This window comes from Heptranchias perlo, chromosome 20, assembly GCF_035084215.1.
Source record: "Heptranchias perlo isolate sHepPer1 chromosome 20, sHepPer1.hap1, whole genome shotgun sequence".
In the NCBI taxonomy this organism is placed as follows: Eukaryota; Metazoa; Chordata; class Chondrichthyes; order Hexanchiformes; family Hexanchidae; genus Heptranchias; species Heptranchias perlo.
In genome coordinates, this window is record NC_090344.1 from 30,412,627 (window position 1) to 30,436,625 (window position 23,999).

A 23,999-nucleotide genomic window follows, 5' to 3' on the forward strand; every position below is an offset into this window, starting at 1 on the left:
TTTTCAAAAACAGAACAGCTACTGCTACCAAAAGGGTGCAACCAGTGCAGAATTCGGTGCAACCCATCGCCGATCGGCCATCCTGCGATCCATCCAATCACTTTTTCTATTCCGATGTACAGCAATGTGAAGTTGTTCACTAACTATTTCATATCAACAATATTAGCCTCTCTTTACCACATTCGTTTTGAATGTGCGACTTGTCATGCCAAGTGAGACTTTTCAGAATTAATTTCTCGAAAGTTACGTTGTTGTCTCCCTCGGCATCCGCAGATTATCCACTCGACCACAAGTATAACAGTGACTACACTTCAAAAATACCTCATTGGCTGTATAGCGCTTTGGGAGGTCTTGAGGTCTTGAAAAGCGCTTTATAAAGACAAGACTTTCTTTCTTTTTATACTGGAATAAAATTACTGATGTTTTCACTATGAGGACGAAGAGACATTAATGTGTAGATATTATCTGCGAGTTCATCATCTGGGTTGGATTTTTAGTTTTCCTCCTGCCTCAGTCTTTCTATCTTTACCCTTCTCTGCTGGTGTCGCAGGTTCGATCAGCTTTGGCCGTTCAAGGCTGCCTGAGAAGTCCATCAGGGGGAAACACAGAGAGACAGAGACAGAGAGAGATAGAGAGATAAAAGTATCGAAAAAACCTAACGTCAAGTTAGCAGCATTTACGATGGAGATTGGGAGATATAGAATCATAGAATCGTCACTGCACAGAAGGAGGCCATTCGGCCCATCGAGCCTGTGCCAGCTCTCTTTAAGTGCAATCCAGATCGTCCCATTCCCCCGTTCTTTCCCCGTATACCTGCAAATATTTTCCCTTCAAATACTTATCCAATTCCTTTTAGAAACAAGGATTAAATCTGCTTCCACCACCCTTTCAGGCGATGCATTCCAGATTATATCCACTCGCTAGTTTAAGAAGTTTTTCCTTTTATCGCCTTTGGTTCTTTTGTCAACCACCGTAAATCTGCATCCTCTGGTTCTCGACCCTTCCGCCAATGGGAGCAGTTTTTTTTTATTTACTTTATCTAAACCCGTCATGATTTTGAACACTTCTATCAAATCTCCACTCAACTTTCTCTGCTCGAAGGGAAGAACTCCAGCTTCTCCAGTCTACCCACGTAACTGAAGACCTCATCCCTGGAACCATTCCAGTAAATATTTCTGCACCCTCTCTGACGCCTTCACATCCTTCATAAAGTGCGGTGCCCAGTTTTGGACAGTTGTGGAATTTTGTGAAGTTCCCTTCACGTATCTTGATATTTTGCAAGTGACCACTGGGCTCCCAGTTAAAATGATCTGCCGCGGTGGAGTATCTCTCTGAGGGAAGGAATTGCAGCCCGTTATCTCCAGTTCATATTTATTTGAGCATTGAACAAAACTTTACACAATAGCGCCGATAGCACGATTCCAACTTCTGCCGGAATACCCCATTGGGTTTCAGATCTAACGTCTGAACCACTCGACTACCGCAGCTGCGAGCGCCTTTGATGCACGGCTGTTATTCAGAATGCACAGGTTACTCACAGGAGATTTGTGAGACTATATGTTCTTTCAGACAGGTTTCCAACTGGACACATGCAGCCGCGACCGTCCGGACGTTGCTGTTTCACTGGTAGAATTCTCACCTGCCACCCGAGGAGACGGGGATTGATTCCCGGCCGATGAAGGAGCATTTTCTTTCTGCACCCCTGAAAAGAGATAGATTCACATTCAGCTTCAATCTGCACACCACGTTGAGACATTTTCCTTTCCCTATGTGGTGTTGCGTCGACAAACCCTCTGCATTCGAGCCACGAAACGTCAAACATGCTCTGGAATTAAGTCAATCCTGTATTCTGCAACGCTGAAAAGATGTGAAAAAGAAATGAATGAATTTCCACTGAAAATAGTGACACAGGAGGGCTCGTCCAGGAATTTGAACCCCGGACCTCTCACATATCAATTAGTGAAACGCCCAAAGTGAAAACCATAATCCGAGACCAACGAGCCGTCAGTAACACAGCCGTGCAACCAGTCGAAAGTTTCCCTGCTCCCCACAACCGATCGCCTATCCTTTTAGACCGCTCTGTCCATCCAATCATCGAATCATAGAATGATTACAGCACAGAAGGAAGTCAATTCGGCCCATCCAGACCGTGCTATCTCTTTGTCAGAGCAATCCAGTTCGTCTCATTCCCCCGCTCTTTCCACGTGGCCTTGCAATTTTTTCCCTTCAAGTATTTATCCCATTCCTTTGTGAAAGCCACGATTGAATCTGCTTTCATCGTTTCAGGCAGCACGTTCTAGATCATAACAAGTCTCTGCGTAAAAAAGTTTTACTCATTTCGCCTTTGGTTTCTTTTGCCAATCACCTTAAATCTGTGTCCTCTGGTTCTCAACCCTTCAGCCAATGGGAACAGCTTCTCTTTATTTACTTTTTCTAAACCCTTCATGATTTTGATCACTTCTATCAAATCTCCTCTCAACCGACTCTGCTCGAAGAACAATCCCAACTTCTCCAGTCTGTCCACATAACTGAAGTCCCTCATCCCTGGAACCATTCGAGTAAATCTTTTCTGCATGCTTCCTGAGGCCTTCACATCCTTCCTAAAATGCGGTGCCCAGAATTGGACACAATACTCTGGTTGTAGCCGAACGAGTGTTTTATAAATGTTCAACATAACTTTTTTGATTTTGTACTCTATGCCTCTATTTATAAAGCCCAGGACCACGTTCTCAGCCTGTACTGCCACCTTCAAAGATATGGTCACATATGCCCCCAGGACTCTCTATTCCCGCACCTCATTTAGAATTTTATTATTTAGTTTATATTGCCTCTCCTCATTCTTCCTGCCAAAATATATCACTTTGCAATTCTCTGCGTTAAATTTCATCTGCCATGTGTCCGCCCATTCCACCAGATTATCTGTGTCCTCTTGAAGACTATTATTATCCTCTTCACTGTTTACTAGTTTTGTGTTATCTGCAATTTTTGAAATTGTTCCTGTACACACAAGTCCAAGTTATTAATATATATCAAAAAGCAGTGGTCCCAGTCCAGTCCCATGGAAAACAACACTGTCAACCTTCCTCCAGTCCGAAAAAAATACGTTCACCACGACTCTCTGTTTCCTGTCATTTATCCAATTTGGTATCCATGCTTTTCTTCCATGGACTTCAATTTTGCTGACAAGCCTATTTTGTGGCACTTTACTTCATCGAAAAACTCAATCAAGTTAGTTAAACACGATTTGCCTTTAACAAATTCGTGCTGGCTTTCCTTTATTAATCTACACTTGTAGAACTGGCTGTTATTTTTATCCCGTATTTATCGTTTCTAAAAGCTTCCCTACCACCGAGGTTTAACTGACTGGCCTGTAGTTGCTGGGTTTATCCTTGCACACGTTTTTAAAAAGGGAGTAACATTTGAGATTTTCTAGTCGTCTGGCACCACCCCCATTTCTAAGGACGATTGGAGATTATGGCCAGCAACTCTGAAATTTTCACCCTGACTTCCCTCAGCAACCAAGGATGCATCCCATCCGGACTGTGTGACTTACACACTTTAAGTACAGCCAGCCTTTCTAGTACCTTTTCTTTATCAATTTTTATCCAATCCAGCATCTCCACGACCTCCTCTTTTACTGACTCTGGCAGCTTCTTCTTCCTTGGTGAAGACAGATGCAAAGTACTCATTTAATACTTCAGCCTTGCCCTCTGCCTCCGTGCATGCATCTGCTTTTCTGGCCCCGAATCTGAATTTGGATTCCGATGTGGTACAATGTCAAGTAGCACACTAACTATTTCAAGTCAACAATATTAGTCTCTTTTCATCAAATTCATTTATGGTGCATTTTCTTACAGTGAAAACACGCATTGAAATCCGGGATATTGTATCGTCCCTTGGGGTCATCTAACCACCAAATTTTGGGTTAAGAGCCGAACGCGCTGAATGATTGTAACAGAGAAAAACATCACATTGCATGGTTAACAACATTAATATTTCATCGAGCTCAAGCTTGTGGTTGTAGTGACCAATGAACGTTATTAAATTAATTAATGAAACTAATGAAATTCTGTGAAAGGTGAATAATTGTTGTAACCGATAACTTTATGCTGCTGACTCACGGAAATACTAACATGGATAATGAAACTTTAAATATGTTTTTGTGTTTTGTGTCTGATGCACTTTCACCATTTTCCACTTTCCAGACTGCATTTTAAGGGTCTGGTTTCAAATGTTGATAGTTGATGACACCTGGAATTTGGTACAGCCGTTGTTAAAGTTAACAGGAAGGAACAAGAATTGTCCCTTCTCTCAGCACAAGTTGACGCCTGGAGGTTTATCCGAAGCAAGTTCCTCAAAACTAGAGCTTTTTCACGTAAAAGGCGAACATGATAAGCACGACACTACGGAAACCTCAGCACACGATTTTCGCAGTACCTCAGGGCCCTGCCCACTGGTTCAACAGCGGGACAGTGTTTTCGGGGTGGGCCCTTCACTGTTCAGAACATAATTATTACCAGAATTAAAATTTGTCGCATTAAAGTGCTCCTTATCTGTTAATTTCGATTTACACCCTTGCCAGTTTTATGCAGAAACAAGTAACAATGTTTAAGGGATGTGGTGTGTTCAATGTTCGTGCAATAACCGTATTACGCAGTGTGAGAAGTAAAACACAGAAAATCCAACGCCTGCCCCAAACTGATGGCCATAAGAAAAATAAAAGGCCGGTTAGCTCAGTTGGTTAAAGCGTGATGCTAATAACACTAAGGTCGCGGGTTCGTTCCCCATACGAGTTATCAGTAATGCATTACGTTATTTTAGCAACTTTGAATATCCAGACTTTGCAAACAAGGAAATTCACGCAAAAAGTCAGAGGGAATAGTTTTTAGAATAGCATTCATTACAATGTTTGATATATCTTTACCCCTGGGGCGGAGAAACGCATCTTTCTGTTCATTCTTCATTTATCCTTCTTTTCTCACTCACCTTTCTGTGTCTCCATCTCTTTCTATCTGCCTCTTTTCCTATCTCTCTATTTCTTTCCATTTCCGGAACCATTTTTCCAGGTATGCTTACTGACAAACATTACAACCTGTGTCACTCAGTATCCCGGTATATTTACTGACACACATTACAATCCGTGTCACGCAGTATCTGGGTATGTTCACTGAAAAACATGACAACCTGTGTCACTCAGCGTCTGGGTCGGTTTGCTGAAAAACATTACATTCCGTGTCATTCAGTATCCGGGTATGTTTACTGACACACATTACAATCCGTGTCATTCAGTATCCGGGTATGTTTACTGACACACATTACAATCTGTGTCATTCAGTATCCGGGTATGTTGACTGACACACATTACAATCCGTGTCATTCAGTATCCGGGTATGTTTACTGACACACATTACAATCTGTGTCACTCAGTATCCGGGTATGTTTACTAACACACATTACAATCTGTGTCACTCAGTATCCGGGTATATTTACTGACACACATTGCAATCTGAGTCACTGAGTATCTAACAATATGAAGCAATGAGTTATATTCCCGCTGTAATATCGCTTTGTCGGTTTGCTGATAAACGTTTAACTCGGGGCTTGTGCCCTTTAATGGTCACAAGCAGTATCAAACAGACAGAGCGTGTCTGGCCGCCCGGAGATGAGGAAAAGGCATCAGTTTAGGAATCAAATGCTTCAAATCAAATGTTCGCCGGCGCTGAGAGAGGCAAAAAACAGAGAAAAATGCAGAAAGAAATAAAGCTAAGTAAAGATGCTATCAATATTTCTCTTCCTTGATGCTTCTCGACTCCTTCCCCAAGCCTCCAGCGCCGGTTAAAATTTCAGGGTAAATTAATGCCAGATTCGACCCAAAGAACGAGAGCAAAACAACCAAATTCTGCTGAAATTCGGAATTGAACCAGGGACTTTCAAATTTTCGCATTCTCAACTGAGCTATTTCGGCTCCATCCCAAGTTGGACTGTGTGGCGTTGCTTTGGAAAAAAAACATAAACCGGGTGGAATTGCCTCTCCCGCTCATTCCTTACTTCGGGGGAATGGGACCGACCAGATCTCGGAGCTCAGGTTATGTTAATGTTCTGCTGATGGTATCTTAATATTATCTTGTGTTTGGCCACTTTTAACCAGGTTCTTGGACACATTCTTCCATCATCCCGTCTCCCACATCGCGCCTCTCTCTCATTCATTCTTTCCTCCATTCAATCCATCAGGGAGCGGGAATCAGAGCTCACCCTCAAACCCACTACACACAAACCCCCGGTCAATAATGTACACTCTTTATAAACACAAAATACAAATAGACCAGGGGAGACCTCACAGTGTTGGACACGGAACGAAATACACTTGTGTTTATAAATACAGAAAGCGGACACACCAGGGGAGAACTCAAAATTTTGGATGCGGAGTGAAAAATACTGAAGTGTTTATGAAAAGTTACAGAACACATTATGTGTGTAAAATTCTCCGTCTTTTTCTCGGCACTGATGGGCTGTGAACGGAGAGACGGGCCCAAAGCCTCTCTGATGGGCTGTGAAGGGAGAGACGGGCCCAAAGCCTCTCTGATGGGTGTGAAGGGAGAGACCGGCCCAAAGCCCCTCAAATCCGCACTGACCCCGAGCTGCGGGTGAAATGAAATAAAGTTCAATCTGCAGCAGCGAGCGGTTGGAGAGAGATGAAGGTCCAGAATCAAGGAGGACATTTTTGATACTGCCCTTGAATCTAGTTTATACAAAATACTCCTTGAACTCTCTGCCATGGGAATTTCGAACTGGGGATCGCTTGTGAAATCAGCCTAAAAATTAAAGCACAAACCACCCAAAGTGGGGCTCGAACCAACAACCCTGAGAACAGCTAACTCCGCACAGGCCTGGGACTGAGCCTGGGCGTTTCCTGCTTTGTGGGGCTCAGTACCATTCTGGGTGAGATCAGGTAACAGACCCCAGACCGGAAACTGTGCTTTTCCTGTCATGTGTGGAGCAGGTGAACGGCCTCTCCCCGATGTGACTGCGTCGATGAGTTTCCAGCTCAGACAGATAATTGAATCCCTTCCCACAGTCCCCACATTTCCACGGTTTCTCCGTGGTCCGGGTGTCCTTGTGTCTCTCCAGGTTGGACGATCAGTTGAAACCTCGTCCACACACAGAACACATGTCCGGTTTCTCCCCGCTGTGAATGGTGTGGTGTTTTTTCTGGCTGTGTAACTGGTTAAAGCTCTTTCCACAGTCAGTGCACTGGAACACTCTCACTCGGGTGTGTGTGTCTCGGTGCTTTTCCACTCACACTGATGTTTTCAAATCCTCGCCTTCTCATACCCTGTAAAAGGAGTTTACAAAAGTCATCACTGTAAATACAGGATAGAAATTCAGAACAGACAATTCCAGTCTCTGTGGAACATTCTTTCCTCTCTTGTTCCCCAAAGCTGTAAATCCCCGTCCCACACACTCTCCCGCCTCCCTGTGCTGAAATCCAAACCCATCCCACCATCTCCAATATTTCTTCCCTCCACTCCCAGTTTTCTCCCTCCCTCTCCTCTGATTGGGTTCAGTTCTAAACCCGCTGTGGGCAGAGTGAGAATAAAATAAATGAGGCACTGGGACCCTGAAGCCCCGCCCACTCTTTGTTCCCGGTCACTGGGACCCTGAAGCCCCGCCCACTCTTTGTTCAAGGTCACTGGGACCCTGAAGCCCCGCCCACTCTTTGTTCCCGATCACTGGGACTCTGAAGCCCCGCCCACTCTTTGTTCCCGATCACTGGGACTCTGAAGCCCCGCCCACTCTTTGTTCCCGGTCACTGGGACTCTGAAGCCCCGCCCACTCTTTGTTCCCGGTCACTGGGACCCTGAAGCCCCGCCCACTCTTTGTTCCCGGTCACTGGGACCCTGAAGCCCCGCCCACTCTTTGTTCCCGGTCACTGGGACCCTGAAGCCCCGCCCACTCTTTGTTCCCGGTCACTGGGACCCTGAAACCCCGCCCACTCTTTGTTCAAGGTCACTGGGACCCTGAAACCCCGCCCACTCTTTGTTCAAGGTCACTGGGACCCTGAAGCCCCGCCCACTCATTGTTCCTGGTCACTGGGACCCTGAAACCCCGCCCACTCTTTGTTCCCGATCACTGGGACCCTGAAGCCCCGCCCACTCTTTGTTCCCGATCACTGGGACCCTGAAACCCCGCCCACTCTTTGTTCCCGATCACTGGGACCCTGAAGCCCCGCCCACTCTTTGTTCCCGGTGACTGGGACCCTGAAGCCCCGCCCACTCTTTGTTCCCGGTCACTGGGACCCTGAAGCCCCGCCCACTCTTTGTTCCCGATCACTGGGACCCTGAAACCCCGCCCACTCTTTGTTCCCGATCACTGGGACCCTGAAACCCCGCCCACTCTTTGTTCCCGATCACTGGGGCCCTGATGCCCCGCCCACTCTTTGTTCCCGGTCACTGGGACCCTGAAACCCCGCCCACTCTTTGTTCCCGATCACTGGGACCCTGAAGCCCCGCCCACTCTTTGTTCCCGATCACTGGGACCCTGAAGCCCCGCCCACTCTTTGTTCCCGATCACTGGGACCCTGAAACCCCGCCCACTCTTTGTTCCCGATCACTGGGACCCTGAAACCCCGCCCACTCTTTGTTCCCGATCACTGGGACCCTGAAACCCCGCCCACTCTTTGTTCCCGATCACTGGGACCCTGAAACCCCGCCCACTCTTTGTTCCCGATCACTGGGACCCTGAAAACCCGCCCACTCTTTGTTCCCGATCACTGGGACCCTGAAGCCCCGCCCACTCTTTGTTCCCGATCACTGGGACCCTGAAGCCCCGCCCACTCTTTGTTCCCGGTCACTGGGACCCTGAAGCCCCGCCCACTCTTTGTTCCCGGTCACTGGGACCCTGAAACCCCGCCCACTCTTTGTTCCCGATCACTGGGACCCTGAAGCCCCGCCCACTCTTTGTTCCCGATCACTGGGACCCTGAAGCCCCGCCCACTCTTTGTTCCCGATCACTGGGACCCTGAAACCCCGCCCACTCTTTGTTCCCGATCACTGGGACCCTGAAGCCCCGCCCACCCCTTGTTCCCGATCACTGGGACCCTGAAGCCCCGCCCACTCTTTGTTCCCGATCACTGGGACCCTGAAACCCCGCCCACTCTTTGTTCCCGATCACTGGGACCCTGAAACCCCGCCCACTCTTTGTTCCCGATCACTGGGACCCTGAAGCCCCGCCCACTCTTTGTTCCCGGTCACTGGGACTCTGAAGCCCCGCCCACTCTTTGTTCCCGATCACTGGGACCCTGAAACCCCGCCCACTCTTTGTTCCCGATCACTGTGACCCTGAAACCCCGCCCACTCTTTGTTCCCGATCACTGGGACCCTGAAACCCCGCCCACTCTTTGTTCCCGGTCACTCGGACCCTGAAGCCCCGCCCACTCTTTGCACCTGGTCACTGGGACCCTAAAGCCCCGCCCACTCTTTGCACCTGGTCACTGGGACCCTGAAGCCCCGCCCTCTCTTCGTTCCTGGTAACTGGGATCCTGAAGCCCCGCCCACTCTTTGTTCCCCGTCACTGGGACCCTGAAGCCCCGCCCACTCTTTGTTCCCGGTCACTGGGACCCTGAAGCCGCGCCCATTCTTTGTTCACGGTCACTGGGACCCTGAAGCCCCGCCCACTCTTTGTTCCCTGTCACTGGGACCCTGAAGCCCCGCCCATTCTTTGTTCACGGTCACTGGGACCCTGAAGCCCCGCCCACTCTTTGTTCCCTGTCACTGGGACCCTGAAGCCCCGCCCATTCTTTGTTCACGGTCACTGGGACCCTGAAGCCCCGCCCACTCTTTGTTCCTCGTCACTGGGACCCTGAAGCCCCGCCCATTCTTTGTTCCCGATCACTGGGACCCTGAAGCCCCGCCCACTCTTTGTTCCCGGTCACTGGGACCCTGAAGCCCCGCCCACTCTTTGTTCACGGTCACTCGGACCCTGAAGCCCCGCCCACTCTTTGTTCCCGGTCACTGCGACACTGAAGCCCCGCCCACTGTTTGCTCCTTACCAAGATGGCCGCGCATGCGCCATAATTCCACCATGACTTCCTCTCCCAAGATGGCGGCCGGGCGGCCGCCTGACGGGCCTGTCACCAAGATGCAAACACGGGGCCTTTTTACTCTTTTTTGTTGCCTCAAGCCGCCCCCGGGTGTTTGTGAAACTTCCCCGCCCACCCACAGATCCAATTCCTCCCCCGCCTCCGACTCGCCTGTTTCCACTCAGTGGATCTCCACCACTCGCACTGCGCATGCTCAGAGCAGGGCCCGGTCCTGCACCTGCGCACTGGTCTCCTGTCGTCATTGATAGGGCACATTCTGAACCGCGGGGGATTCTGGGGAAATGCTCCGCCATTGCAAGCCGGAATTGGTGAACAGAAAATTAATTATTGACATCCCACCGAAGTTGGCGCCAGTGGGTCAACAAACAAAATAAATCAATAAATTAGACAGAAACCCGAGTGCTCGGGCCCTCCCCCGTGGTGCTAAGTTAACTTGACGCCACTTTTCAGTTGCTAATTCGCACCTCAGGCCCGCCCCGCCCAGTCTGGTTTAATTGCTAAATGTTCTCTAACTATTCAGACCTGTCATTCTCAGGGAAACTTAAAAGCTCACATTTTTTCTGTGTACTACCCGAGAGCCAGTTAATGGCATTAATAAGCTGGTAACAAATTGTATAAAGGTGGAAAGAGGAGAAAAATGCCACGAGCAATGCCTCAAAACACAAGGGACCACTTACACTGTGACACCAAATCCAGGGACCACTTACACTGGGACACCAAATCCGGGGACCACTTTCACTGGGACACCAAATCCGGGGACCAATTACACTGGGACACCAAATTAAGGGACCACTTGCACTGGGGCACCAAATCCGGGGACCAATTACACTGGGACACCAAATCCGGGCAACAATTGCACTGAGACTCCAAATCCAGGGAAAACGAAGATGGTGTCATCCATTTGAATCCTTTTTTTGCACCTTCTCCAGTGCCTCTATATCCTTTTTATAATATGAAGAACAAAACTTTTCACAGTACACCAAGTGCAGTCTAATCAAGGTTCCATACAAGTTGAAGATAACTTCTCTGCTTTTCAATACTATGCTCCAGAAATGAACCCCAGTGCTTGGTTTGCTTTTTTGTGGCCTTTTCAACCTGCGTCACTACTTTTAGTGATTTGTGTATCTGTGCCCCGAGAACCCTTTGCTCTTCTAACCCCCTTTTAGACTTATTATCCATGCATTATGCGGCCTCCTTGATCTTGCTACCAAAATGCTCCACTTCACCCTCATCTTTTCAAAATTCCTTTGCCAATTACATCCCCATTCTGCAAGTTTATTAATGTCTTCATCAGTATTAATTATACCCACCCCGCCAATCTGGTGTCATCTGTAAATGTTTAAATTGTACATTCATTCCCGAGTCCAAATCGTTTATATAAATTGTGAACAGTGGTCCCAGCACCGATCATTGTGCAACACCACTTTCCACTTTTTACCAGTCTGAGTAGCTGTCAAGAGAAACTTCTTTACAGAGCGAGTTGTGAGATTGTGGAATTCACTTCCAAAGTTCTGTAGTGACAAGTGGTTCTCATGTTTTTTATCCAAAGCAGGCCTCAGCCCAGTCATTGACTCCAAATGTTGATGCAATGGTTCAAGCTAAGAGGTGCCAGGTATCGGGAGCAGCAGTAGCAGTAACTAAAATCTAAATGTAAGTAAGTACCAATATAGTTCATCTTCATCTATTTCTAGTTTAATAACTTTTGCTGAATGTGGCCCAGGCCAAGTGCCAGGATATCGGATCAGGCTTACCATCGAAAATGAGTTTGACACTCCTGAGATAGACAATGTGAACCAATTACACTCATCCACTAACCCAGCAACTTCTTCAAAAAACTCAAGCAAGTTTGAAAGACACAAACTTCTTTTCCAGAAGCCGCGTTGAGTATCTCTAATGGTCCCTTCTCTTTCCCCGTGATCATAAACAGCATCTCTTAGGATCCATTCAAGCATCTTCCCTCTGATCGAGGTCACACCGATGGGCCTGTCATTCCCCGGCTCTGACTTATCCCCTTTCTTGAAAATAGGAACTGCGTGAGCTACCTTACAATCTCAGGGGACAATCCCTGACTCCATTGAGCAGTTGAAGATACAGGCAAGGGGCTCACAGAGCACCCGTCCCATCTCTTTCAACACCCGTGGGTGGATATCATCTGGATCTGGAACACAAAGTATTTTGAGATTTCATATTTTATCCAAGATGAAATCACTTTCTATTTTAATATTTATGATGTTATTGTCGACAGCACATCCCACAGCTGGAATCCGAGCCTCATCCACAGGAGTGTAGGCTGATGCGAAATAGTCATTTAACAACTCTGCCATAGCCTGGGAATCTGTCCTGAACTGCCTTTCAGTGGCCCTAAAACCATCTTTAATGGTCTTCTGACTCCTGACGTAGCTGGAAAGGCGTTTGCTATTATTCCCACAATTGTGCACCATCTTCTTTTCCAAAGATCTCTGAGCTTCTCTAAGGGCTGCATGTGTCTCCCTCGATTGTGGGTGATATTTGTCCCAATTCTCCTCTAAACTGAATTCATCCTGATCCGATCTGGGTTAAATGTAAGACAGTTCTGGGAGTAAGGAATCATTCACCCTGAGACCCTCACTGACATGTAAAACCCCAGACGGTTCCTAAGTAAGGATTCCTCTGGTTCCTCGGCATATATTTGTCAGGATACTGAAACGCTGCTTTCTTACAGTCCACTCCTGGAGGCCCCACTCCCTGAGCCTGCAACCTTCAGCAGGGTCAGAGGTGGAGTTCCGCAGTGGGAGTGATCCCAGAGTAACTGTCGGGATCGCCCCCACCCTGTGGATGGTCAGGGTTGTGTATTTTTAGTGATCCTGGTGTCTAACACGCACACATCAATAAAACCATGAATTCTGGAAACACACTGCAGGTCCTTCTTTATCTGGAGATCGAATGACTGTTGTATAATTGTACCAGCAGTTAACAGGCTCCTGTGAACTCCTCCCTCTGCTATTTTAATGCAGACTTTAACTCATTTATTTTTAACGGGTATATTTTAAATGAGTTAACGCCTGCCTTAAATGGTAGACTCAGGACTGTCACTCAAACAGTTTAAATCTCCATAGAATAATTACCACAGTCATTTTTAGACTGGATGCCGCACGGTGACTTTGCTATCAGAGAAGAGAGACGAGAAAGACCAAAGTGCCGTTTGCCCTTCTCAGTGTGGCCCTGAAGGACTGGATCCAGGCTGAAGTTCTGTTCCCACCGGACGAACCTCCCCCTCGATTGTCCTTTCTGAGCTCCAGTCAGGTGAGGCTAAACACTCAGGTGGGAAAGACCAAAATCTACAACAAGGGTTTAAAATAAAGTGGATTTAATAAACAGATATCCAGAATATTAAACTCCAGCCCAGTTATAGGGGTTATTGACATCAGCAGAAACAAATCCCAACTGTCAGAATGAACATGGTTCAGTCCTGGATGGGATTAACAGCAGAATCCAACCCCTGCAGTCATATGTGAACTCGCTGGTGTCTCAGCATGTGTGATGACTGAGTGAATCCCTTCCAGCACATGGAGCAGGTGAACAGTCTCTCCCCAATGGGTGCGAGTTGATGTGTCAGCAGTTCATTTCTGCTTTTAAAGCTCTTCTCACAGTCAGTGAATTAAAAGGTCACTCAATAGTGTGAACAAGTTGATGTCTCAGAAGGTGGGATGAATGAGTGAATCCCTTCCCACACACGGAGCAGGTGAACAGTCTCTCCCCAGTGTGCGTGTGTTGGTGTTTCAGCAGATCATTTGTGCTTTTAAAACACTTCTCACAGTCAGAACATTTAAAGGTCTCTCCCCAGGGTGAGTACGTTGGTGTGTCAGCAGGTGGGATGACCGAGTGAATCTCTTCTTACACACGGAGCAGATGAACGGCCTCTCCCCAGTGTGAGTGCGGTGGTGTCTCAGCAGTTCGTTTCTGCTTTTAAACCTCTTCTCACAGTCAGAACATTTAAAAGGTCTCTCATCAGAGTGAACTCGCTGGTGTGTCAGAAGGTGGGATGACCGAGTGAATCTCTTCCCACACACGGAGCAGATGAACGGCCTCTCCCCGGTGTGAGTGCGTTGGTGTCTCAGCAGTTCGTTTCTGCTTTTAAACCTCTTCTCACAGTCAGAACATTTAAAAGGTCTCTCATCAGAGTGAACTCGTTGATGTGACAGAAGATGGGATGATCGAGTGAATCTCTTCTCACACACGGAGCAGCAGAATGGTCTCTCCCCAGTGTGAGTGCGTCGATGTCTCAGCAGTTCGTTTCTGCTTTTAAAGCTTTTCTCACAGTCAGAACATTTAAAAGGTCTCTCATCAGAGTGAACTCGCTGGTGTCTCAGCAGGGTGGATGACCGAGTGAATCTCTTCCCAAACACGGAGCAGGTGAACGGCCTCTCCCCAGTGTGAGTACATTGGTGTGTCAGCAGATTAACTTTGCTTTTAAACCTCTTCTCACAGTCAGAACATTTAAAAGGTCTCTCCCCAGTGTGAACCCGCTGATGTCTCAGTCGGTGGGATGACCGAGTGAATCCCTTCCCACACACGGAGCAGGTGAACGGCCTCTCCCCAGTGTGAGCTCGCTGGTGTGACAGAAGGTGGGATGACCGAGTGAATCTCTTCTTACACACGGAGCGGGTGAACGGCCTCTCCCCAGTGTGAGTGCGTCGATGTCTCAGCAGTTCGTTTCTGCTTTTAAAGCTTTTCTTACAGTCACAACATTTAAATGGTCTCTCTTCAGAGTGAACTCGCTGGTGTGTCAGCAGGGTGGATGACTGAGTGAATCTCTTCTTACACTGAGAGCGGGTGAACGGCCTCTCCCCAGTGTGAGTGCGTCGATGTGTCAGCAATTCGTTTCTGATTTTAAATCTCTTCCCAGAGTCAGAACATTTAAAAGGCCTCTCCCCAGTGTGAAATCGCTGGTGCGACAGCAGTTCAGATGAAATAGTGAATCCCTTCCCGCACACAGAGCAGGTGAACGGCCTCTCCCCAGTGTGAGCGCGTTGGTGTGTCAGCAGATTCCTTTTGCTTTTAAACCTCTTCCCACAGTCAGAACATTTAAAAGGTCTCTCATCAGTGTGAACTCGCTGGTGTGACAGAAGGTGGGATAACTGAGTGAATCTCTTCTGACACACGGAGCAGGAGAACGGCCTCTCCCCAGTGTGAACTCGCTGGTGTGTCACCAGTTCAATTCTGCTTTTAAATCTCTTTTCACAGTCAGAGCATTTAAAAGGTCTCTCAACGGAGTGAACTCGCTGGTGTGACAGAAGGTGGGATGACTGAGTGAATCTCTTCTTACACACGGAGCAGGAGAACGGCCTCCCCCCAGTGTGAACTCGCTGGTGTATCAGCAGGTGGGATGACTGAGTGAATCTCTTCTTACACACGGAGCAGGAGAACGGCCTCTCCCCAGTGTGAACTCGCTGGTGTGTCACCAGTTCAATTCTGCGTTTAAATCTCTTCTCACAGTCAGAGCATTTAAAAGGTCTCTCAACAGAGTGAACTCGCTGGTGTGACAGAAGGTTGCATAACTGAGTGAATCCCTTCTTACATACGGAGCAGGTGAACGGCCTCTCCCCTGTGTGAACTCGCTGGTGTGTCAGAAGGTTGGATGACCGAGTGAATCCCTTCCCACACACGGTGCAGATGTACGGTCTCTCCCCAGTGTGAACTCGCTGGTGTATCAGGAGGCTGTATGACTGAGTGAATCCCTTCCCACACATGGAGCAGGTGAACGGCCTCTCCCCGGTGTGTTTGCGTCGATGAATTTCCAGCTCTGACGGGTAATTGAATCCCTTCCCACAGTCCCCACATTTCCACGGTTTCTCCGTGGTCCGGGTGTCCTTGTGTCTCTCCAGGTTGGACGATCAGTTGAAGCCTCGTCCACACACAGAACACGTGGACGGTTTCTCCCCGCTGTGAATGGTGTGATGTTTTTTCAGGCTATGTAACTGGTTAAAGCTCTTTCCACAGTCAGTGCACTGGAACACTCTCACTCGGGTGTTTGAAATCTTCTCCCAGAGACAGAACAGACGAACATTTCTCCTTCCACATTCAAAGGCCGATGATATTCAGGTCCTGATGATGCGAATGACTCTGTCAGATCTTGACATGAAGAGGTTTAAAAGTCATCACTGTAAATACAGGATCGAAATTCAGAACAGGCTATGTTAGTGTCCACAGAACATGCTTTCCTCTCTTGTTCCCTCAAAGCTGCAAATCCCCCATCCCGCGCACTCTCCTTCCTCCCTGTGCTGAAATCCAAACCCATCGCATCATCTTTCAGTGGTCCTAAACCATGAGTGAAAGGGTGAGAGAGTGAATGTGAGAGAGTGAATGTGAGAGGGTGAATGTGAGAGGGTGAATGTGAGAGGGTGAATGCGAGAGGGTGAATGCGAGAGGGTGAATGTGAGAGAGCGAATGCGAGAGAGGGAATGCGAGAGAGGGAATGCGAGAGGGTGAATGCGAGAGGGTGAAAGCGAGAGGGTGAATGCGAGAGAGTGAATGCGAGAGAGGGAATGAGAGAGGGTGAATGTGAGAGGGCGAATGCGAGAGGGTGAATGCGAGAGGGTGAATGCGAGAGGGTGAATGCGAGAGAGTGAATGCGAGAGGGTGAATGTGAGAGGGTGAATGTGAGGGAGCGAATGTGAGAGAGCAAATGTGAGAGGGCGAATGCGAGAGAGTGAATGTGAGAGGGCGAATGTGAGAGGGCGAATGTGAGAGGGCGAATGTGAGAGGGCGAATGTGAGAGAGGGAATGTGAGAGGGTGAATGTGAGAGGGCGAATGTGAGAGGGCGAATGTGAGAGGGGGAATGTGAGAGGGGGAATGTGAGAGGGTGAATGTGAGAGGGTGAATGTGAGAGGGTGAATGCGAGAGGGTGAATGCGAGAGAGTGAATGCGAGAGAGCGAAAGCGAGAGAGCGAAAGCGAGAGAGCGAAAGCGAGAGAGCGAAAGCGGGAGAGCGAAAGTGAGAGAGCGAAAGTGGGAGAGCGAAAGTGAGAGAGAGAATGTGAGAGAGCGAAAGTGAGAGAGCGAAAGTGAGAGAGCGAAAGTGAGAGAGCGAAAGTGAGAGAGCGAAAGTGAGAGGGTGAATGTGAGAGAGTGAATGTGAGAGGGTGAATGTGCGAGAGGGTGAAAATGCAAGAGGGTGAATGTGAGAGAGTGAATGTGAGAGAGGGAATGTGAGAGAGCGAAAGTGAGAGAGCGAAAGTGAGAGAGCGAATGTGAGAGGGCGAATGTGAGAGAGCGAAAGTGAGAGAGCGAAAGTGAGAGAGCGAATGTGAGAGGGCGAATGCGGGAGAGCGAATGTGAGAGGGCGAATGTGAGAGGGCGAATGTGAGAGAGCGAATGTGAGAGGGTGAATGTGAGAGGGTGAATGTGAGAGGGTGAATGCGAGAGAGTGAATGCGAGAGGGCGAATGTGAGAGAGCGAATGTGAGAGGGTGAATGTGAGAGGGTGAATGCGTGAGAGTGAATGCGAGAGAGCGAATGTGAGAGAGCGAAAGTGGGAGGGCGAATGTGAGAGGGCGAATGTGAGAGGGCGAATGTGAGAGGGCGAATGTGAGAGGGCGAATGTGAGAGAGCGAATGTGAGAGGGTGAAAATGCGAGAGAGTGAATGTGAGAGGGCGAATGGGAGAGGGTGAATGGGAGAGGGTGAATGGGAGAGGGTGAATGTGAGAGGGTGAATGTGAGAGGGTGAATGTGAGAGGGCGAATGTGAGAGGGTGAATGTGAGAGGGCGAATGTGAGAGAGTGAATGTGAGAGGGTGAATGTGAGAGGGCGAATGTGAGAGAGCGAATGTGAGAGGGTGAAAATGCGAGAGAGTGAATGTGAGAGGGCGAATGTGAGAGGGCGAATGTGAGAGGGTGAATGTGAGAGGGCGAATGTGAGAGGGCGAATGCGAGAGGGCGAATGTGAGAGAGTGAATGTGAGAGGGTGAAAATGCGAGAGAGTGAATGTGAGAGGGCGAATGGGAGAGGGCGAATGGGAGAGGGTGAATGTGAGAGGGTGAATGTGAGAGGGTGAATGTGAGAGGGTGAATGTGAGAGGGCGAATGTGAGAGGGCGAATGTGAGAGAGTGAATGTGAGAGAGTGAATGTGAGAGGGCGAATGTGAGAGAGCGAATGTGAGAGGGTGAAAATGCGAGAGAGTGAATGTGAGAGGGCGAATGTGAGAGGGCGAATGTGAGAGGGTGAATGTGAGAGGGCGAATGTGAGAGAGCGAATGCAAAGAGGGCGAATGTGAGAGAGTGAATGTGAGAGAGTGAATGTGAGAGAGTGAATGTGAGAGGGTGAAAATGCGAGAGGGCGAATGGGAGAGGGCGAATGTGAGAGGGTGAATGTGAGAGGGTGAATGTGAGAGGGTGAATGCGAGAGAGTGAATGCGAGAGGGCGAATGCGAGAGAGCGAATGTGAGAGGGTGAATGTGAGAGGGTGAATGCGAGAGAGTGAATGTGAGAGGGTGAATGCGAGAGAGTGAATGCGAGAGAGTGAATGTGAGAGAGCGAATGTGAGAGAGCGAAAGTGGGAGGGCGAATGTGAGAGGGCGAATGTGAGAGGGCGAATGTGAGAGGGCGAATGTGAGAGAGCGAATGTGAGAGGGTGAAAATGCGAGAGAGTGAATGTGAGAGGGCGAATGGGAGAGGGTGAATGTGAGAGAGTGAATGTGAGAGAGTGAATGTGAGAGAGTGAATGTGAGAGAGCGAATGTGAGAGGGTGAATGTGAGAGGGTGAATGTGAGAGGGTGAATGTGAGAGGGCGAATGTGAGAGGGTGAATGTGAGAGGGCGAATGTGAGAGAGCGAATGTGAGAGGGTGAATGTGAGAGGGTGAATGTGAGAGAGTGAATGTGAGAGGGTGAATGTGAGAGAGTGAATGTGAGAGGGCGAATGTGAGAGAGCGAATGTGAGAGGGTGAAAATGCGAGAGAGTGAATGTGAGAGGGCGAATGTGAGAGGGCGAATGTGAGAGGGTGAATGTGAGAGGGCGAATGTGAGAGAGCGAATGCGAGAGGGCGAATGTGAGAGGGTGAATGTGAGAGGGCGAATGTGAGAGAGTGAATGTGAGAGGGTGAATGTGAGAGGGCGAATGTGAGAGAGCGAATGTGAGAGGGTGAAAATGCGAGAGAGTGAATGTGAGAGGGCGAATGTGAGAGGGTGAATGTGAGAGGGCGAATGCGAGAGGGCGAATGCGAGAGGGCGAATGCGAGAGGGCGAATGCGAGAGGGCGAGTGCGAGAGGGCGAGTGCGAGAGGGCGAGTGCGAGAGGGCGAATGCGAGAGGGCGAATGCGAGAGGGCGAATGCGAGAGGGCGAATGCGAGAGGGCGAATGCGAGAGGGTGAATGCGAGAGGGTGAATGCGAGAGGGTGAATGTGAGAGAGTGAATGTGAGAGGGTGAATGTGAGAGGGTGAATGTGAGAGGGTGAATGTGAGAGGGTGAATGTGAGAGAGTGAATGTGAGAGGGTGAATGTGAGAGGGTGAATGTGAGAGGGTGAATGTGAGAGAGTGAATGTGAGAGGGTGAATGTGAGAGGGTGAATGTGAGAGGGCGAATGCGAGAGAGTGAATGTGAGAGGGTGAATGTGAGAGAGTGAATGTGAGAGAGTGAATGTGAGAGAGTGAATGTGAGAGGGTGAATGTGAGAGGGTGAAAATGCGAGAGGGTGAATGTGAGAGAGCGAATGTGAGAGGGCGAATGTGAGAGGGCGAATGTGAGAGCGTGAATGTGAGAGGGTGAATGTCAGAGGGCGAATGTGAGAGAGCGAATGTGAGAGGGTGAATGTGAGGGAGGGAATGTCAGAGGGCGAATGTGAGAGAGCGAATGCGAGAGGGCGAATGTGAGAGGGTGAATGTGAGAGGGTGAATGCGAGAGAGCGAATGTGAGAGAGCGAATGTGAGAGAGCGAAAGTGGGAGGCCGAATGTGAGAGGGTGAATGTGAGAGAGGGAATGTCAGAGGGTGAATGTGAGAGGGCGAATGCGAGAGGGTGAATGTGAGAGGGTGAATGCGAGAGAGCGAATGTGAGAGAGCGAATGTGAGAGAGCGAAAGTGGGAGGGCGAATGTGAGAGGGCGAATGTGAGAGGGCGAATGTGAGAGGGTGAAAATGCGAGAGAGTGAATGTGAGAGGGCGAATGGGAGAGGGTGAATGTGAGAGGGTGAATGTGAGAGGGTGAATGTGAGAGGGTGAATGCGAGAGGGCGAATGCGAGAGGGCGAATGCGAGAGGGCGAATGCGAGAGGGCGAATGTGAGAGAGCGAATGTGAGAGAGCGAATGCGAGAGAGCGAATGCGAGAGGGTGAATGTGAGAGAGTGAATGTGAGAGGGCGAATGTGAGAGAGCGAATGTGAGAGGGTGAAAATGCGAGAGAGTGAATGTGAGAGAGCGAATGTGAGAGGGCGAATGCGAGAGGGCGAATGCGAGAGGGCGAATGCGAGAGAGCGAATGCGAGAGGGCGAATGCGAGAGAGCGAATGCGAGAGAGTGAATGTGAGAGGGCGAATGCGAGAGAGTGAATGTGAGAGGGCGAATGTGAGAGGGTGAATGCGAGAGGGCGAATGCGAGAGGGCGAATGCGAGAGGGCGAATGCGAGAGAGCGAATGCGAGAGGGCGAATGCGAGAGAGCGAATGTGAGAGGGCGAATGCGAGAGAGCGAATGTGAGAGGGTGAATGTGAGAGGGTGAATGTGAGAGGGTGAATGTGAGAGAGTGAATGTGAGAGGGTGAATGTGAGAGGGCGAATGTGAGAGGGCGAATGCGAGAGAGTGAATGTGAGAGGGTGAATGTGAGAGAGTGAATGTGAGAGGGTGAATGTGAGAGAGTGAATGTGAGAGGGTGAAAATGCGAGAGGGTGAATGTGAGAGAGCGAATGTGAGAGGGTGAATGTGAGAGAGGGAATGTGAGAGGGTGAAAATGCGAGAGGGTGAATGTGAGAGGGTGAATGTGAGAGAGCGAATGTGAGAGGGCGAATGTGAAAGGGCGAATGTGAGAGGGTGAATGTGAGAGAGGGAATGTGAGAGGGCGAATGTGAGAGCGTGAATGTGAGAGGGTGAATGTGAGAGGGCGAATGTGAGAGCGTGAATGTGAGAGGGTGAATGTCAGAGGGCGAATGTGAGAGGGTGAATGTGAGAGGGTGAATGTGAGAGGGTGAATGTGAGAGGGTGAATGTGAGAGGGTGAATGTGAGAGAGGGAATGAGAGAGTGAATGTGAGAGAGTGAATGTGAGAGAGTGAATGTGAGAGGGTGAATGTGAGAGGGTGAATGTGAGAGGGCGAATGTGAGAGGGCGAATGTGAGAGAGCGAATGTGAGAGAGCGAATGTGAGAGGGTGAATGTGGGAGGGTGAATGTGAGAGAGTGAATGTGAGAGAGTGAATGTCAGAGGGTGAATGCGAGAGGGGGAATGCGAGAGGGCGAATGCGAGAGGGCGAATGCGAGAGAGCGAATGCGAGGGAGCGAATGCGAGAGGGCGAATGCGAGAGAGCGAATGCGAGAGGGTGAATGTGAGAGGGCGAATGTGAGCGGGCGAATGCGAGAGAGGGAATGAGAGAGTGAATGTGAGAGGGTGAATGTGAGAGAGTGAATGTGAGAGGGTGAATGTGAGAGGGCGAATGTGAGAGGGCGAATGCGAGAGAGGGAATGCGAGAGAGGGAATGAGAGAGTGAATGTGAGAGAGTGAATGTGAGAGAGTGAATGTGAGAGAGTGAATGTGAGAGAGTGAATGTGAGAGAGTGAATGTCAGAGGGTGAATGTCAGAGGGTGAATGTCAGAGGGTGAATACGAGAGGGGGAATGCGAGAGAGTGAATGCGAGAGGGCGAATGTGAGAGGGCGAATGCGAGAGGGCGAATGCGAGAGAGCGAATGCGAGAGGGCGAATGCGAGAGGGCGAATGCGAGAGAGGGAATGCGAGAGAGGGAATGCGAGAGAGGGAATGCGAGAGAGGGAATGCGAGAGAGGGAATGCGAGAGAGGGAATGCGAGAGAGCGAATGCGAGAGGGCGAATGCGAGAGGGCGAATGCGAGAGAGGGAATGCGAGAGAGGGAATGCGAGAGAGGGAATGCGACAGAGTGAATGCGAGAGGGTGAATGCGAGAGGGTGAATGCGAGAGGGTGAATGCGAGAGGGCGAATGCGAGAGAGGGAATGCGAGAGAGTCAATGTGAGAGGGTGAATGCGAGAGGGTGAATGCGAGAGGGTGAATGCGAGAGGGTGAATGCGAGAGGGTGAATGCGAGAGAGCGAATGTGAGAGGGCGAATGTGAGAGAGGGAATGTGAGAGAGGGAATGTGAGAGAGTCAATGTGAGAGGGCGAATGTGAGAGGGCGAATGTGAGAGAGGGAATGTGAGAGAGCGAATGCTGAGAATCCCAACGTGGTCAGTTTTCGGTAAAATATTAAGATGCCTACGTGGCAAAGAAGCAGAATGTAAAATGGTTAGAAAGGGTTAATTAGTTAGTAACTGAGATTGGTACAGGTGGCCTGGCCTCCTGCTGGGCCATATGTTTGCGTAGTCAGCAGGTTTGCATGGTCTTAGCAATGTCGAGTGTTTGATGTGATTCAAGGACTGGTCTGAATGTCTCCATGTTTATGGCAGATCAATATAGGTAACGAGCTTAGCCAAAGTTGAAAGACATTCCAGGTTGGGAGATAAGGAACAGAAGGAACAGGGAAGAACATTCCAAGTTGGAAGGTGAGGAAGTATCCCCTTTGATGTCTAACAGCAACATGGTCAGCACATGGACGATTTATGATTGGCCGGAAATAATGTAACCTCGCATGGCAACCTGTGCCCGGCTTATGATTGGTGTTGACCCTCGTTAAGTATGTTCCAACCCCTATTGATTGTATAAAAACGTGTGGATTTCTGTATGTTTTTGTTCTTGCTCTGCCAGCACAGAGGGACTCTATCAGGAGTCCAAATCAATGCTGCAGACTAAGAACCCTGCTATTAAAGTTGTGCTGAACTTTAAAATGTATTCGACTTCAGTTTATACTGAACCAGACTGAGGGGAAAGAATCCGGATCGTCAATGCGAGAGGGCGAATGTGAGAGGGTGAATGTGAGAGGGCGAATGTGAGAGGGCGAATGTGAGAGGGCGAATGTGAGAGAGCGAATGTGAGAGGGCGAATGTGAGAGAGCGAATGCGATTGGGTGAATGTGAGAGAGTGAATGTGAGAGAGCGAATGTGAGAGGGCGAATGTGAGAGGGCGATTATGAGAGGGCGAATGTGAGAGCGCGAATGTGAGAGAGCGAATGTGAGAGAGCGAATGTGAGAGGGCGAATGTGAGAGAGGGAATGTGAGAGTGAATGTGAGAGAGTGAATGTGAGAGGGCGAATGTGAGAGGGCGAATGTGAGAGGGCGAATGTGAGAGGGCGAATGTGAGAGGGCGAATGTGAGAGGGCGAATGTGAGAGGGCGAATGTGAGAGGGCGAATGTGAGAGCGTGAATGCGAGAGGGTGAATGCGAGAGGGTGAATGCGAGTGAGTGAATCTGAGAGGGTGAATGTGAGAGGGTGAATGCGAGAGGGTGAATGCGAGAGGGTGAATGCGAGAGGGTGAATGTGAGAGAGGGTGAATGCGAGAGGGTGAATGCGAGAGGGTGAATGCGAGAGGGTGAATGTGAGAGAGTGAATGTGAGAGGGTGAATGCGAGAGGGTGAATGTGAGAGAGTGAATGAGAGAGAGTGAATGTGAGAGAGTGAATGTGAGAGTGAATGTGAGAGGGTGAATCTGAGAGGGCGAATGCGAGAGAGGGAATGCGAGAGAGGGAATGCGAGAGAGGGAATGCGAGAGGGTGAATGTGAGAGAGTGAATGTGAGAGGGTGAATGTGAGAGGGTGAATGTGAGAGGGTGAATGTGAGAGTGAATGAGAGAGAGTGAATGTGAGAGAGTGAATGTGAGAGGGTGAATC

At 49.2% G+C, this 23,999-nt stretch overlaps 1 protein-coding gene across 1 annotated transcript in view; it reads right to left on the reverse strand.

Annotated features, from left to right (window-relative positions):
- Nucleotides 1-13,428: 13,428 nt before the first annotated feature.
- LOC137336011 (zinc finger protein 850-like) overlaps nucleotides 13,429-23,999 on the reverse strand; it is a 99,063-nt gene continuing 88,492 nt past the window's right edge. The window contains 1 exon segment of the mRNA XM_068001515.1: nucleotides 13,429-15,966. Within this exon segment, the coding sequence (XP_067857616.1) occupies nucleotides 13,858-15,966 (2,109 nt within the window). The 3' untranslated portion in view covers nucleotides 13,429-13,857.